This window comes from Leucoraja erinacea, chromosome 27, assembly GCF_028641065.1.
Source record: "Leucoraja erinacea ecotype New England chromosome 27, Leri_hhj_1, whole genome shotgun sequence".
Lineage (NCBI taxonomy): Eukaryota > Metazoa > Chordata > Chondrichthyes > Rajiformes > Rajidae > Leucoraja > Leucoraja erinaceus.
The window spans coordinates 11,993,408-12,009,310 of NC_073403.1; the positions used below are offsets into that span (position 1 = coordinate 11,993,408).

The 15,903-nt window shown below is 44.0% G+C and overlaps 1 protein-coding gene across 1 annotated transcript in view; it reads left to right on the plus strand.

Annotated features, from left to right (window-relative positions):
• LOC129710216 (integrin beta-3-like) overlaps window positions 1–15,903 on the plus strand; it is a 48,329-nt gene that overhangs the window by 7,302 nt on the left and 25,124 nt on the right. Inside the window, exons 2-5 of the mRNA XM_055657037.1 lie at window positions 2,835–2,914; window positions 9,057–9,258; window positions 12,882–13,134; window positions 14,034–14,196. Coding sequence (XP_055513012.1) covers window positions 2,835–2,914; window positions 9,057–9,258; window positions 12,882–13,134; window positions 14,034–14,196 — 698 coding nt within the window. The remainder of the gene's footprint in view (window positions 1–2,834; window positions 2,915–9,056; window positions 9,259–12,881; window positions 13,135–14,033; window positions 14,197–15,903) is intronic.

The window sequence follows — 15,903 nt, forward strand, 5'->3', positions numbered from 1 at the left end:
GTATTACAAATGTTTTCCCAGTTATTATACTGTAGTCAATGAAGTCTCTTTGGCTTGTTGTGAGTGTTAGACTTTGTTCTGATATGCCAAGTATTATTAGTTTTGAAGGTACACAAAAAAGCTGGAGAAACTCAGCAGGTGCAGCAGCATCTATGGAGCGAAGGAAATGGGCCGAACGTTTCAGGCCGAAATCCTTCTTCAGAAAATTATTAGTTTTGAGTCTGGATCTAATTTAGTATTAATAACTTATGTTTCACTCATTCTGAGCGTCTGTCACACTTGCTTCTCACGTGGTTGTTAACAGTGTCCCGGGTGCCAGACACGAGCCTCTGGGTGATGTTCATTTAGATCATTCTTTCTGTGCCACCAGCTTTCGCTGCCCACTGATTGTGGGAGGGAGTTGGGTTGCAAATTTCCTATTGTTGCCTCTCGCCTCCAGTGGCCCAGGCTGACGTTTAATCTCGTGTGCCATCTGTGTGGAATTTGTACACCCTGTTTATTTTCACTTTTGCAGTACCAGATGTACTTGAGTATGGTATGATTTTCCTGGATAGCATGCATAACAATTATTTTCACTGTATCTCAATGCATGTGGCAATAACAAAATAAAACTAAACTAAACATACTCCCTGTGATAATATCGGCTTCCTCCTGATGCTCTGGCTTCTGACTTACCACGTCCCAAAGGTGTGGTGGTTGAAGGTAGTATAATTAGGGATTGTGTAGAGAGTGGCAGGAGAACCAGAATGGGATTGAAAGGCATGTGTGAGACGATGGGTTACAGGGAGCTGGAATGGAGTTGGTGGGCCAAATGGCCTCCTCCTTTATTGTAAGAAAGTATTAAAACCGCCTGCTCAGGGTATCAATGATCAATATTGCTTCAAGAGAGTTTTCCGTGCAAGCAGGAACTTCCACAGCCCCACTGGCAATGAAGAGGTTAAATCAAACCTTGACTGCCAGAAAGCATGGAATTAGACGGGTGTCAGAAGGCATGTGGGAGCACGAGGAGCGTATAAGAGCAGGAACTTGGGTAGTAATAACTCGTCAACCGAGTTTTCTTGAGAGAAAAAATGTTGAATAATCGGAGATAAATTCCTCAGACTTATCTTCAAGTGGCCTTCAGTGCAGAAGTTTTTGATCTGAATGAGCACAAGCTGCATATTCCAGTTCCCTGCAAAACACAATATGACCTCCGTAGTCTTCTGAACAGGATCATCAGAGCTGTACTGTTCATATTGCACAGTCATCTTAGATTAGAACAGTGGTTCCCAACCTTTTTTAGTTCATGGCCCCCTTGGGCTCTTTAATTTTTGTGTGGCCCCCCTTAACATTATTAGCAGAAAAAAAAAGTAGCCCCCTTCATTGAACCTGTGGCCCCCTAAATCCCCAAATTTTCCTGTGGCCCCCCTGAAATTTGCCATGGCCCCTTTGGAATCACTGGATTAGAATATAAAAAACGAGCAATATTTCTGTTCAAAAATATTCTCAGTTAAAGATTTGTCTGCTGGGCTGCGTCGAATGGAACAGTTTTTATCTACCAGATGGGTGGGGCTGGATAGGATGCCAATTTAGCACCAAGCTTCAAAGTTTAGTTTTAGAGATACAGTGCAGAAACAGGCCTTTCGGCCTACCAAGTCTGCACCGACCAGCGATCCCCACACACTAAACGGCATCCTACACATATTAGGGACAATTTACAATTATACCAAGCCAACTAAACTACAAACCTGTAAACCTTTGAAGTTTGGGAGGATACCGGAGCAAACCTACGCAGGCCACTGGGAGAACGTACAAAATTTGTACAGACAGCGCCCGTAGTCAGGATAGAACCCGGGTTTTCTGGCGCTGTAAGGAAGCAACTCTATGGCTGCGACACCATGCTGTACGTTTATTGATACTCACAGAAATGTTGAGGACATATTTCACTGGTTGTCGACATACTTCACTTGGTAAAACCAGAGAGCTTATATATAGGATCTAAGGATATACTTACAGGATGTTGTTCTTCTCAAGCCCCCTGAAAGGAATTCAAGTCTGTTGGCCAAACTATCCACTCCAGATTTTATGTTAATGATCCTTGGCTCTGTTAAGCAGGAAATATTAGATGGTACTGCACCTTACAAATGTGAATTATGGCTTTAGAGTTGTGATCAGCAACTGCCCTAGTCATGGGTGAACCACGGATAACTTCAGCAATTCGCAAGGCTCTGGGCGTCGAGTGCTCTCACATTCGGGCTGTTGGTGATGGAAGTCTGAAAGGCCTTGGATTAGCTTTTTGGAGATTAGAATTGTACACAGGGGAGCTTTGGATCAGTCATTGGACAGGGTTTGAATGATTAGAGCTTTAAGCCTCGTAGTAGTGAGTGGAGCTTTGGGACTTCTGGTTGGAGGTGAGATGAGAGTTTGGGCCTTGTAGAGGGGGATCACAGGTTTAGGCCATGTGGTAGTGTCAGAGGTCAGGCCATGTGATGGGGGTCAGGGGTTGTGCCATCTGCTGGTGGACCAGGGGTTGGGCCTGGTGTGGTGGACCAGGGGTCCTTATGGCCTTATGGTGAGGGTCAGAGGTTGGACTTTGATGGGGGATCAGAGGTTGGGCCTTGGGGTGGTGGGTGGGTCAGGGGATTGCCTTGAGCCCAGTCAGTTGCTCAAAACACACATCAGTTGCATTTAGGATTTCCTTGTATGTCACTTCTGCCATTTTATGGCTTGTGGGAATGGATACATTTTCTTCCCAGGATAAATCCAAAAGGAAGGATTTATTTATATGTACATAATGAGTATATGTGTGCCAGAATATGTATGTTTATATAGGAAATTTCTTATCTATTTTTCAGGCAGCAATATGTGCAAAGGAGCACTGACATGTGCAACGTGCCTGGAGATAGATCCGTACTGTGCCTGGTGTTCACAAGAGGTAAGTCTCGGTCGGGGTCAAGATCTCGCCATCCTGCCTTTGAGTATATCTGCACAGTTTCACGTCTCATTTAACTGTGGGTTGTGTGGCCACAGCCAATGAAAAATTGTTGAATTAAAACTAAAACACTGCTGGTGAATGCAAAACTCATCAATTCCGGCAATGTCTGTGGTACGAGAAACTGTATTAGCAGAACTTGACCTGAAGAACTAATTCTGTTTCTCTTTCCATAGATGATACTGCCTGTCAAACTGAGTTTAGTCAACATTTTCTGCATTTAGTGCAAAAAAATATTAATGGTTGTTCGGTTGCAAATGCTTGATTGTAAATAAAGGACACAAAATGCTGAAGTGATTCAGCGGATCAGGCAGCATCTCTGGAGAATATGAATTGATGTTCAGACTGTAGCAGGGCCCCGACCTGAAATGTCACCTACACATGTTCTCCAAAGATTATATCTAACTGACTGAGTTACTCTGGCACTTGGTGTAATATACTGTATGTAGTTCTGCCTGATTATATATGTTTATATGTATGACTTCCCCCATTCTGGGGATAAGATTGGGCATCAAGGTTCATTCAGTTACTCTGGAGCTTGTGGTGTGAATGCTGAGTGGATCTATTTCTGCTGCGGACGGACATCTTTCTTACTGTATATACCTGTAATAAAGATTGGTCTTCTGGACCAGTTTTTATTGCATCGGTGGAGTTAGAGAGGAATTTTCCATGTTTTTCTTTAGCTCTAGTTCCCCGTCTCTGCCAGACATGTAAACAACTGTGAGTGAATTAAGAGCCTGGATATTGAGCAAGACATTGCAAATCCACGGGGGGCACACATTTTTTAAAATAATTATCCGGTCATCACATTTGCTTGCACCTCATTCTTTAGAAATCACTCGGGGATTTGTAATGAGGAGGAAGAAGAAAACGAGGCTGACAGGTGGCAACTGTTGTTTACTGAGGATTAAACAGATTGATGAGATTCAGGGAAGTGAGACAAAAGAGAAAATGATGCCGAACGAGAGTGCTGTCAGGCCTGGAGATACCAGGGGACGGGACCACTAACCACAGTCAAATATATAAATGTGTACTTATATGTGTGTGTCTGTGTGTGTGTATATGTATATATGTGTATAAATTTATATATATACATACACATACTGAACTTTTGTTTTCTCTCTCGTATATTATATTGTTTCAGTGTACTATGTTTCATATTCTGTTGTGCTGCAGCAAGTAAGAATTTCATTGTTCTATCTGGGACACATGACAATAGAACCCTCATGACTCTTGACTTTCAAGCGACACGGTGGCGTGGCATTAGAGCTACTGCCTTACAATGCCCGAGGCCCGGGTTAGATCCCGACTACGGGTGCTGTCTGTGCGGAGTTTGTACGTTCTTCCCGTGATCACGTGGGTTTTTTTCCGAGATCTTTGCTTTCCTCCCACACTCCAAAGACGTACAGGTTTGTAGGTTAATTGGCTTGGTATAAATGTAAATTGTTCCCAGTGTGTGTAGGACAGTGTAAATGTGCGGGGATCGCCAGTCGGTGTGGACTTGGTGGGCCAAAGGAACTGTTTCCACGCTGTATCTCTAAACTAACTTAAACTAAAGTACCCCTGGGCTGTGGGGGGGAGTGAGGGGCTTGAGGTTAATTCCCCTCCAGTAAAAGGATCATCTGTATTTTCAACACCATGCAGTCAAGTATCAAGGGGGCAACTTCATCTTCAAATAAAGGTGTCTGCTGGAAGACCTTCAGTCAAGATCTCACCATTGAGTAGGTTTTAATTTCAGGCAGTATAGTATTGTCCATGCTATTTTCTTTTCTTGCACATCTACAAGGACCTTTCTGTGGTAGAATTGAATTATTACCGATGCACTGCTTGGCACATCATGCCTATAAGTTGGACCATCTGTTGACTAATATCTTAATGTAATAGAACGAGAGTAAGGAAGAGATATTATGAATATTTGGCACTAAATTGCCTGAGTGACAGTAGTACTTTTGTATTTTTTATTGTATATCTGGTAATGTTTTCACTAATTGAGGTGACATCAGAAAGTTAAACTCACTTTTGGCATTTCAGACTAACCTTTCTGAAGAGCTTTTCTGCTGATGACTGTTTGGTTTTAAAGTCCATCTTCAACTTGCCTCCATCATGAACGGATTAAAGTGCTCACTTAAGAGCACTACGCAAGATGCTTCACCTCACGGACTTTAAATAGGCCACGGAGAATCCCACCCCCCACCCAGACCTCACAACGTTCTCAGGAGTGCCTTGTGTGAATAACAGATCAGGCCCGTTCCACCAACGTCCATACTCAGTGAATGAATTGTAAAAAGATAGACACAAAGTGCTGGAGTAACTCAACAGGTCAGGCAGTTTCTCTGGAGATCTCTCCAGAGATGCAGCCTGTCCCGCTGAGTTACTCCAGAACTTTGTGTCTATCTTCGGTATAAACCAGCATCTGCAGTTCCTCTCCACGCATGAATTAGAAGCCTAGCGGATTCAATACCTTTGCTTTGAAGTTCTCTGGTGATGCATCCGTGCATGCTAAACAGAGCAAGTGACAAAGTCCACTCAATACTTCGAAGAAATGTTGAGACATTGTGGACAGGTTATAAATTCTAGAGCTGATTATTTATCCCAGGGGAGATTAGCAGTGTGCAAAACAGTTATCTTGGAATTTCAAACGACCAGATTGTAAAATAGTACGTTAGTAATAAACATTTATTGATGAACAACGAGTGCAGATGTTGATAGTTTTTTAAACGGAAACAAGTCTGGCTTTAATCATTGAATACTTATCAGGAAAAATACTTGATGGAATGAACAACAACAGCCTTCTCTAGATGCTGTTGAATGACTCCGACTTTAAGAGGCTTTGAATGTGGTGGAAAAAAGATGCCAGGAGAGGTCACAAGGAATAGGAGTAAAATTAGGCCATTCGGTCCATCAAGTCTACTCCGCCATTCAATCATGGCTGGTCTATCTCTCTCTGACTTCATTCTCCTGACCTCATTACTCCTCAAGAATTCTTTCTCCTTAAAAATATCCATAGACTCTGACAACAAATTCCACTAACCCGCTCAAGAAATCCTCGTCTCCTTGTCTTTAATTCTGAGGCTATGACCTCTAGTCCTAGTCTCTCCCACTAATGGAAACATCCTCTCCACATCCACTCTATCCAAGCCTTGTACTATTCTATGTTTCAATGAGGTCTCCCCCTCATTCTTCTAAACTCCAGTGATTACAGGTCCAGTGCTGACAAACGCTCATCATAGATTGACGTACTCATTCCTGGTAGATTCACATTTTGTTGCCACAATGTGTTGCTAATATAGAAACACCCCAGGTCCATCGAGCCCGCACCGCCATTCTTACCCAAACAGTAGACTAAACACAGAACACAAGACACTACCCTCCCCGTTATACCGCTATCCCCCTTGTCTCCTCAAAAAACTAAAAACCCAGGTCCAATAAAAGAATCCGTCCTTCTAATCGACACTGAGGCTATGACCCCCTTGGCAGCTAAAAAAACATCTATTTTAGTCTTAAATCCTTCCACTAGTCTGGTGAAGAAGTTCTTCCTCATCTCAGTTTTAAAAGAGCCCCCCCTTATTCTGCAACTATGTCCCCTAGTTCTAGTTTCCCCGATCATTGCGACATATCGGTGCGATCACGATCTTAATCGTCTGGAAACATCCTCTCCACATCCACTCTACCCAAGCCTTGTACTATTCTATGTTTCAATGAGGTCTACCCCTCATTCTTCTAAACTCCAGTGATTACAGGTCCAGTGCCGACAAACGCTCATCATAGATTGACGTACTCATTCCTGGTAGAGTTGATGGAATAGCTGAGAAAGGTGAGACTAGATTCTCGGGGTTATTGGGGGCCAGTTAAGACGACATTTTGTTGCCACAATGTGTTGCTAATAGCAGCCAAGAAGCAGTTTACCACGCCCTAGCCGGCTGCCTGCCCCTTTTCCCAGCACCGACCCTTGCGGACCCCCGCTAGTTACCGGTTGCAATCCCGAGTATGACTCATTTATCCCCACTTTCTGCTGCCTATTTGTTAGCCAATCCTCTACCCATGCTAATATATTACCCCCAATCCCATAATGTTTTATTTTTAGCAATAGTCTCTTATGGCACCCTAGCCTTTTGGAAGTCCAAGTATACCACATCCACCGGTTCCCCCATCCACCCGGACCGCAAAGGGCATCGCGGGGGTTTCACAAAACCATCCTTGACAAGATTGTTAATAATTGTCTCTACACAGTTTTATAGTAGTTCATTTAGTTACCCGGTATTATCCTTGCCTGCCCCTTTTTTCCGGGGTACTTCCGTTGGGTTCTTTCCAGGACCGCTGGGCATTTTGAATGCATCCTGGTGTAACATAGTTGTATAGTAGTTCATTTGGTATATTTGTTTGTCTTGCTTCTAGTGGTGGGTTCTGTTTTGTTTTATTGGAAATATAATTTTTATTAATTGAATAATTTTTTTGATTATATTAAAACAAAACAAAAACAAACAAAAAAAAGAACAGTTTACCTTGGACCTCTGGCCTAACCCTGGCAGTGTGTCCCCTGTTTGTGTGCTGCTTTCCCGATTGTGTCAGGCCTGGCTGTTCTTTTAAGCATTTCTTTTAAGTTAATTAGAAATCTCAAGCCCATACAATTAAAAGTCTTGGAAAGAACAGCAAACAATTGAGACCAATTAAAATCAATTCGGTAAAATCAAGAAATCAATTACGTACTGCCTCCAGTTGGTCAATAATGTGGCATTAATGTGGCACAGGTTTAGCACATGTTCTGGGGAATCTGTGGAGGGTTTGTGCCCTCCTGCTGGACTTGATGTTGATCCCAATAAAGGAAGACAGTGGTTCCGAGATGGATGATCTGCTGAACGGAAGGAAGTTGGGGATTTTGGCCATGTTGAAGAGTCCAGCAGTCCCAACTACAGCTGGTGGCTTCTCAGATGCGAAAAGCAGGTCATAGTCATTGTTATTGGGACAATGTAAGATATTTTCAGGATTGCTCTGGTGAAATGCAAACCACAACCCTTCAACCAGTGAGCTCTTCCTTGAGCAGGAAGCAATGATTTAGCCAAAGATTTTTAGTTAAATTATTCATAGCTGGCATAGCTACATTTAATTAAAACGTATCTTCATTCTAAGAAACTAAGACCGATAAGAAATAATTCCAATGTGCCTAGTTTGAAGAGATTTTGAAGGTATTGGTACATTTCAAGAATTTGCTCAAACAGTCCGAAGACATAAGGATAATTATTGAATTATTCTGTGGTCTTAACACTGATTCCCCATACGAAGGAGCATTGAATAATGTTTCAGCTTTTCAATAAAGGCATTTATAATTTCCCAGACTGAAGAATTGTTCTGCTGCCACTGATTGTAATGGCAATGAACTTGTATGGATGGACTAGGTTTGCACCAAAGACTTTATGTATTTTACGGGTAGTATGGTTATTGATGTATTGCATTAAAAAAAAAAACAGTTTTATCTGTGTGTGATGCATTTACAGGCCTGTTAAGCTGCTGCATGTAAAGAGTGAATTGACCTGTTGTCGGAACCTGTGACAAACGCACTTGATCCATGAGTGCTCCTGGCGATCTGTTATAATGTCACAGTGTTAGGAAATTAGGGTCTCGACCCGAAATGTCACCCATTCCTTCTCTCCAGAGATGCTGCCTGTCCCGCTGAGTTACTCCAGCATTTTGTGTCTACCTTCAATTTAAACCAGCATCTGCGATTGTTTCCTACAACACCTGCAGTTCCATCCTACACAAGGACATGATAATGTTCTTAATGCAATACTATTGATGGTTCAATGTTCTGATGAGGTGTGAATAGTCCAGAGTGATATTTTAATTGGAATGCCCAATCTACGTAGAAGAATTAACAATGATAGTCTCTCGTTTGGAGCATTACCGCTGCTCTCCACTCTGAGCTGGCAACAGGAGCAATGCTGACTATTTGGTTAAATAATGATGTTCACCAAGCTCCATTATCTGAACCAGAACCGCTGATATTTAATAGTGTTCATTCCACTGAGCCTCTTCTCCCTGAGAAGAAAGCTAGGTCGTGTTCTAAACAGTGTTTTGTGATTTGTTTCAGGATTTCGGAAAGGGCAGTGCTTCGCGATGTGATCTAAAGGAGAATTTAATTACAAAGGGTTGCAGAGAAAATGCGACTGAATTTCCACAGGGCTCCCTCAAAATTCTTCAGGATCTGCCTCTGAGTGAGAAAGGATCAAGTGACCAACCGGACAAAACCGTGCAATTCTCTCCTCAAAAGATCAGCATCAACCTGCGCCGAGGTATGGAACACGTCTCTAATTCCGTCTGATCACCTTCTTCCAGATTCTTCCCCCCCCCCTTGCTTCTCCTCAGTATCTCACCTCCAGCGAATGGCCCCACAGCACCCTTTACGCAACCTGACAGCTCGTAAAATGGACCTGCTGTTCAGAAGTGTTCATTGTGTAAATGCTAGCATATTGTGTGTTTAATCCAATCAATCAAAACCCTATCATCCCCTAGTTCCCATTAGCAAATCTTGCTCTAGTGCGCCCCAATCCCTGTGTATTTCAGAACTCTGCTTTGAGATCTCTCATCATTGAAATCATTTTTGTTTCCAAGTTTCCCCTCAAAATAGGCCGTTTCATATCCTTCCACAGTATACTCCATTTGCTACATTGTTGCCCACTCACTCAGTTAGCCTATCATTGTCACTTCTTAATGTCTTCCATTCAGCTTGCCCTCCATCCTATCTTTGTGTTCTCAGCAAATCATCCAAGTCATCTATAGAAATTGGAGAAAAATTGGGAACTAGCACCGATCCCACTGATAACATCGTGCCAGCCAGTGGAAGACCATTCTGCCCCCCACTGTTACTTGTTAGACAACAAATCCTCTCTCCATGCTAAAATACTCTCCTGCCCCAATAGTTTTCCGTCATCACCATAACCTTTGTGAAGCACCTCACTAAATGCTTTTACTGTTTGATTTAAAACTAGTTTTATCATGTCCTGCAATTCTTCCTTATCAATGCTTTAATCATAATTTATTTTTATTTTTTTGCACTCCTACCCATCTTCAGACCCTCTGTACAATAGTGTTCTTTACCTCTAGGTTTCATACTATTTTCAACTTTTTGGTTAACAATGGATGATGAATTGTTGATCCTATTACCCCTATAGAGTATCAAGTGATGTCGAAAAAGATGCTTCAAACCAAGATTAAGTATGACTTAATCTTTATTAGTTCTCCAGTTAGTTATGCATGCATGCAAACCACTGACATCTAATAATGTGACATTTGATTTGCTGTAATCGTCACTTGTACTAAATGGTGGAACTCGCTGCTTCTCAAACACTACCCATGTGAATGAATTGGCTAGATCCATTCTGCTGGTGGGAAGTTGTCTTGTTTAGTTTAGAAACACAGCATGGAAATGGGCCTTTTGGCTCTCTGTGTCCATGCTGACCATCGATCACCAAGTACTCTAGTTCTGTTATCCCACTTTCTCATCCACTCCCTACACACTAGGGACAATTTTGCAAGGGGCAGTTAACCTACAAACTTGCACGTCTTTGGGATGTGGGAGGAAACTGGAGCACCCAAAGTAAACCCACACAGTCACAGGGAGAACGTACAAACTCCACACAGACAGCTTGCAAGTTTAGGATCAAACCCTTACCTCTGGCGCTGTGAGGCAGCAGCACTACCAGCTACGCTATCATGCCGCCATCTTCTCTGAGCTTTGAATTCTGAGCATTCCTACTTGTGATGGTAGTTGCTGAATTGTTGTCTCTCTGGCAGTGTCCTTCCACAGGCCTCTGGGATACTTGACATCCCATCTCTAACTACAGGTACCTCCCCTCAATGCTTGTAGGAATGCAGCTAGTCTGTAAAAGCTAAAAGATCCTTTTAAATTTCCACCATTATTTTTTCAAATAACCTAATTTTTGAAAGAGCTTCGAGACATAGGAGGAAGGAGCTAAATTTAAAATTAGATTACATCGGTGTCAAGTGACCTTTCCATCATTTTCAAATGAGTACTGGGGCGGAAGATCGCACCCTTCACGTGGTCCGCCCTGTTTCGACTAATGCAATCAACTCGACGTGCACAAACGGAAGATCAAATAGAACAAGTTGTCCAACAACTTTAGGCTGTGCACGCCACACGGAAGAAGAAGAAGAAGAAGAAGAAATGAGTACTATTCCACGCAGCAACTTGTAGTGGGAAGATTCAATGAGACATCATCCAGCTGAAGATAGTTTCATATTTTGAGACATTGATCTTATTTACTCCATCAGGTCTGCTTTGATCATATTGAATAGTGGGCAGAAGTGTGGTTGCAAAAGGGGCCCATTCCTTCTCCTATTTTCTTCAATACTAGCCCTAACTTCAGCCAATAACAATAATACACTGCAGTTAATCCTGGAACAGCATGAACTAAATGGAAACACTTTGTGCTCATAAAGAACAGGAACTCATTAATGCTTAGTTATTATCCACAATTAAACACGGCTTAAAGTTCTGACCAGATAAAACACACAACCGCTATCACTGAAACCGCTTCCTTCCTCAGTTGAAAATGCCATTTGTTGCAGACTGACTCCCTGGACGATGTGGAGTTTGAACCATCGTTCCTCAGCAGCCCTGCACTCTGCTGACTTCTTAATGACTTGCGATTCTGACCTCAATTGTTTCTAAAGTGAGAAGCCATGTCAGTTGTTAATAGGGGCAGCCCAGAAAGGGATCCACTCTGTACTGGAATCTTGGTGTGTTTTGTGTGAAGCTGACTGTAACTGGCTCCCTTCACAACCCCCTAATTGTCCCATAGTGCCTTATGGACGTGCTTGGAGTGATTGAGTCACACACCATGCCATCCGTCAAGTATGCATCCACACTAATCCTACACTAACCCCTCCCCACCTCAGATCTGTAGCTCGACCCACACCCTGGCTGCTATTAAGTGGCCAACTAATTAGCCAACTTGCATGCCCTTGGGAGGTGGGAGGAAACCAGAGCACCCAGAAGAAGTCCATTTCTGTAGAACTGGCAGCCAGTTGATGCCTTAAATGACCAGGTCACCTAAACAATGGCATTAACCAAAGGAAAATAATCCTTCCAGCCAATGTGGATAAACTTGCATGTTCTCACAATATCATCTATTTGCCAAATGTTTGCCCATTATGGTAACCTTTTTATCTCCTGCTTGGCATCACTGTGTTAGTGGAGATGAACCGTCATGGTGCCAGAGTCCTTGGTTCAATCCTGACCATGGGTGCTCTAGTTGTGGAATTCCCTCTGGTTGGTGGGCGAGTTGGCCTTTTAAATTGCCACCAGTCCGGAGATGAATGGGAGAATCTGTGGATAGTTGACGGAATGCAAGGGCAATAACATATGGGATTAATGTGGTAAATGGATGTTTGACGGAGTCCACTCAGTGGTTCCAAAGGGCTTGTTCTGTGCTGCATCTCTCTGTGTAATGGCCCTGTCCCACGGTACAAGTTCATTCCAAGAGCTCTCCCGAGTTTGCCCTGATTCGAACTCGGAGGTTTACGGTAATGGCCGCTCGTCGGTACCCCCCCCAACATGTTTAAAAAACTTCACGAGTCTTCCCGAGCTTACCTGCCGTTAGCGAGTCTTCCCGAGTACCTGCTGTTAGCGTTACGATCCGCTAAGAGACGTCCCCGAGCTCCGCCGTACCCGCTACGCCCATTCTCTGTGTTTACCACGAGTTTGATTTTATTTACACTCGGGAGAGCTCTTGGAATGAACTCGTACAGTGGGACAGGGCCACAACTTTGTAGAGTCCTTGCATACTCTCTCAATTCCTTTCCAACCATCCATAAATCATCAGCTGTGCCACAATTTGTTGGGGATGTGGACTCCAGTGTTTTATAGAAACTTCTCCTTTGTCGCCACTTGCAGGTGAATCCATGTCATTCACGGTGCACGCACGCCAGGTCGAGGACTATCCTGTCGACATCTACTACTTGATGGACGTCTCCTACTCCATGAAAGATGATTTGAAAACTATCCAGCAGCTTGGCACAAAGGTGGCCACAGAAATGGCCAAGCAGACCAGCAACCTGCAACTGGGCTTTGGAGCTTATGTGGATAAACCAGTCTCGCCGTACATCTATATGACAACAGCAGAGGAAATCAAAAACCCTTGTATCAGGTAATTGGTATTTACGTAATCCTCGGATGCACCAAAGCACTGTGGAGTCATTGAAATATTTATAAGATTTGTAGTTAAAATTCTGAACATAAAATCTTACAAAGTTTACAACAACATTCAGTACATTATGTCCGTGCTAGTCAAAATAGCCCCCCACAGCTCTCAAAATGCACATCCAAGTGCTGTTTGAATGTGCCGCAGTTTTATGCCACCACCAGCTATTCAGGCAGTGAGGTCTAGACACTCTCCAGCATATGGGTGGAAATAATTCCTTGTCTCCCCAGGTGGGATTTGAACTCGTGCTTCAAGACCAGTGATCCTGAACATTGACTGCACTCCAGTAACTTAAGCACTGCACTCCCATGCTTAATAGACAGAAGCTGAATTAGTAGTAATGTGTAAAATGCAAGTGTATGTAGACTTCATATGTTCTAGGAGTAGAATAAAGGGCCTGTCCCCCGAGCATGCGACTGCATGCGGCAAGAGCGACCTAACGTGGTCGCTTGAGCTGCACGGCCTCGCGGGGCCGGTCCCACTTCGATCGCCGGAGCCGTATGGAGTTGTGCGGAGCTGGTACCGACTTCGCGCGGGGAACCGAAAAACTGACGCTGTCCAAAAATTCGGCGCGGCAACAGCCTTCCGGCCCGCAGCCGCATTGAGGCCGTACGCAGCACCTCGACGGGCGTACGCACCGACTTGACGGCGTACGCCTAGCGCGAACTTCCCGCGGACTTCACTCGAACTTCACGTCACTCGACCTCCGCGCGGCCCCCGCTTCCGGTTTGGTCGCGCTCGCCGCATGCAGTCGCGTGCTCGTGGGACAGGCCCTTAAGGCTTTGACTTTATTCATGATCGAAGTACAAAGCTCATTGAGATGATTCTGATATTTTGTTTTGTAGTATTGGCAGTACATGCTCGCCTGTGTTCGGATTTAAAAATGTCCTGAAACTCACGGAGGAGGTGAACAGGTTTAATGAGGAAGTTATCAAACAGCAGGTCTCGAGAAACCGAGACACACCTGAGGGCGGGATGGATGCTGTCCTCCAGGTCTCGGTGTGCACGGTGAGTGGAGCCAGGTGATCCCCGTGCAGATGTTGGCAGATGTTCACCTCAATACTGGCGTCCCCTCTCCCAAGCACCTCTCTCCTAGCTGTTCCCATCTCTCCTGCTGCAACTCCATCCCTTAACATCTCTACCTTAACTCATCTCCCTTACCTCTCAGAGTCTCGCACACCCTCGTTCAGTTAGGCAGACCAGTAATGGAGAACATCTTGTATATTGTATATATCTCACTCTTCCTTACAGAAGTGCAGGAGGTCATTTGGCCTGTTGACTCTCAGCTCTCGGGGTGTTATAATACAATTAGGTTACAAGGATTCAGATCGATGATGAAAAAATAACAATCTGACCATATAAAATTAAAAATTACACATTTATTAAAACGTCAACAAAACAACCAAACAGTGAATTCACGCCTTTCTGCCTCATGCGGGGAAATACTTAATTGGTCATTTTAATGTTCCCGCACTGCTTCCCTAATTTACAAACACATTCATCTGCCTTTTCTTTAACTGGATGTGAAAACTGGAGTTGCTTTTAGTGGAACTAAATTTCAGTTGTCTCTGGGAAGAAAAGTTCATCTCGCCTTACTGCTGCATATCCTTGCGGCAGTGTTAGAGATACAGTGTGGAAACAGGCCTTTAGGCCCACCAAATCCACGCCGACCAGTAATCACCCTGTACACTAGTACTATCCGACAATCAAGGGACAATTTACTTAAGTTAATTATCCGATGAACCTGCACGTCTTTGGAACGTCGGAGAAGCACCCAGAGAAAACCCACCCAGTCACAAGGAGAACATACAAACTCCACACAGACAGCACCCGTTGTCAGGATAGAACCGTGGTTTCTGGCACTATAAGGCAGCTTCAACTAGATCATCCAAGTGAGCAAAATTGCTTTTCTCTGCACCTAATTGTTTTTCTAAGTGAGCCCGCCTGCTCGATGAGCGTGAAAGACAGACAACTACATTTTAGCTGAAAGGCCTGTTTTAAACCATTACACATTTCACAAGGCAATCTCATCAAATCCTTTCACTCCACTCATTCCCCTGTCACATATTAGCCCTCGCATTCCCAGCAACTCCACCCCGATTCACTAACCGCCCACCTTTTCTCGGGTAATTTACAGCGGCCAATTTGCCTACCAACCAGCGTGTCTTTGGGTTGTGGGGAGAATGTGCAAACTCATTTGCAGCACCTGAGGTGAGGATTGAAGCTGGGTGCCTGGAGCTTTGAGGCAGCAGCACTCCCGCGCTGTGCCTCTGCTCCACCCATGAAGAAAAGCATGGAAGCAGGCCATTCAGCCCAACCATTATGCATTGCCTTTTATACTCCGCATATGCTTTGGTCGAAATCCCAGCTACCTGTATGTTCGCATAACTGGTGTCTTGGCTTCGAGGATAGTGGTGCCTCTGAGATGTCGGGACTTGCTTTATTTATTCATCAATGTACTTAAGCTCTGGGGAAATGTAGACCTGGTGGAGGAGATCCACTTGCACACCCAGGCATTTAACTGCTTCCCCTCCATCCAGAAAGAGAGGCCATCTAGCTGCAAGGAGGCCAGAGCATGCTAGCAATATCCTTTATATACCGAAGATAGACACAAAAAGCTGGAGGGTCAGCGGGTCAGGCAGCATCTCTGGAGAAAAGGAATAGGTGATGTTTTGGGTTGAGACACTTCTTCAGCCAGACTAATTCCTAAATATC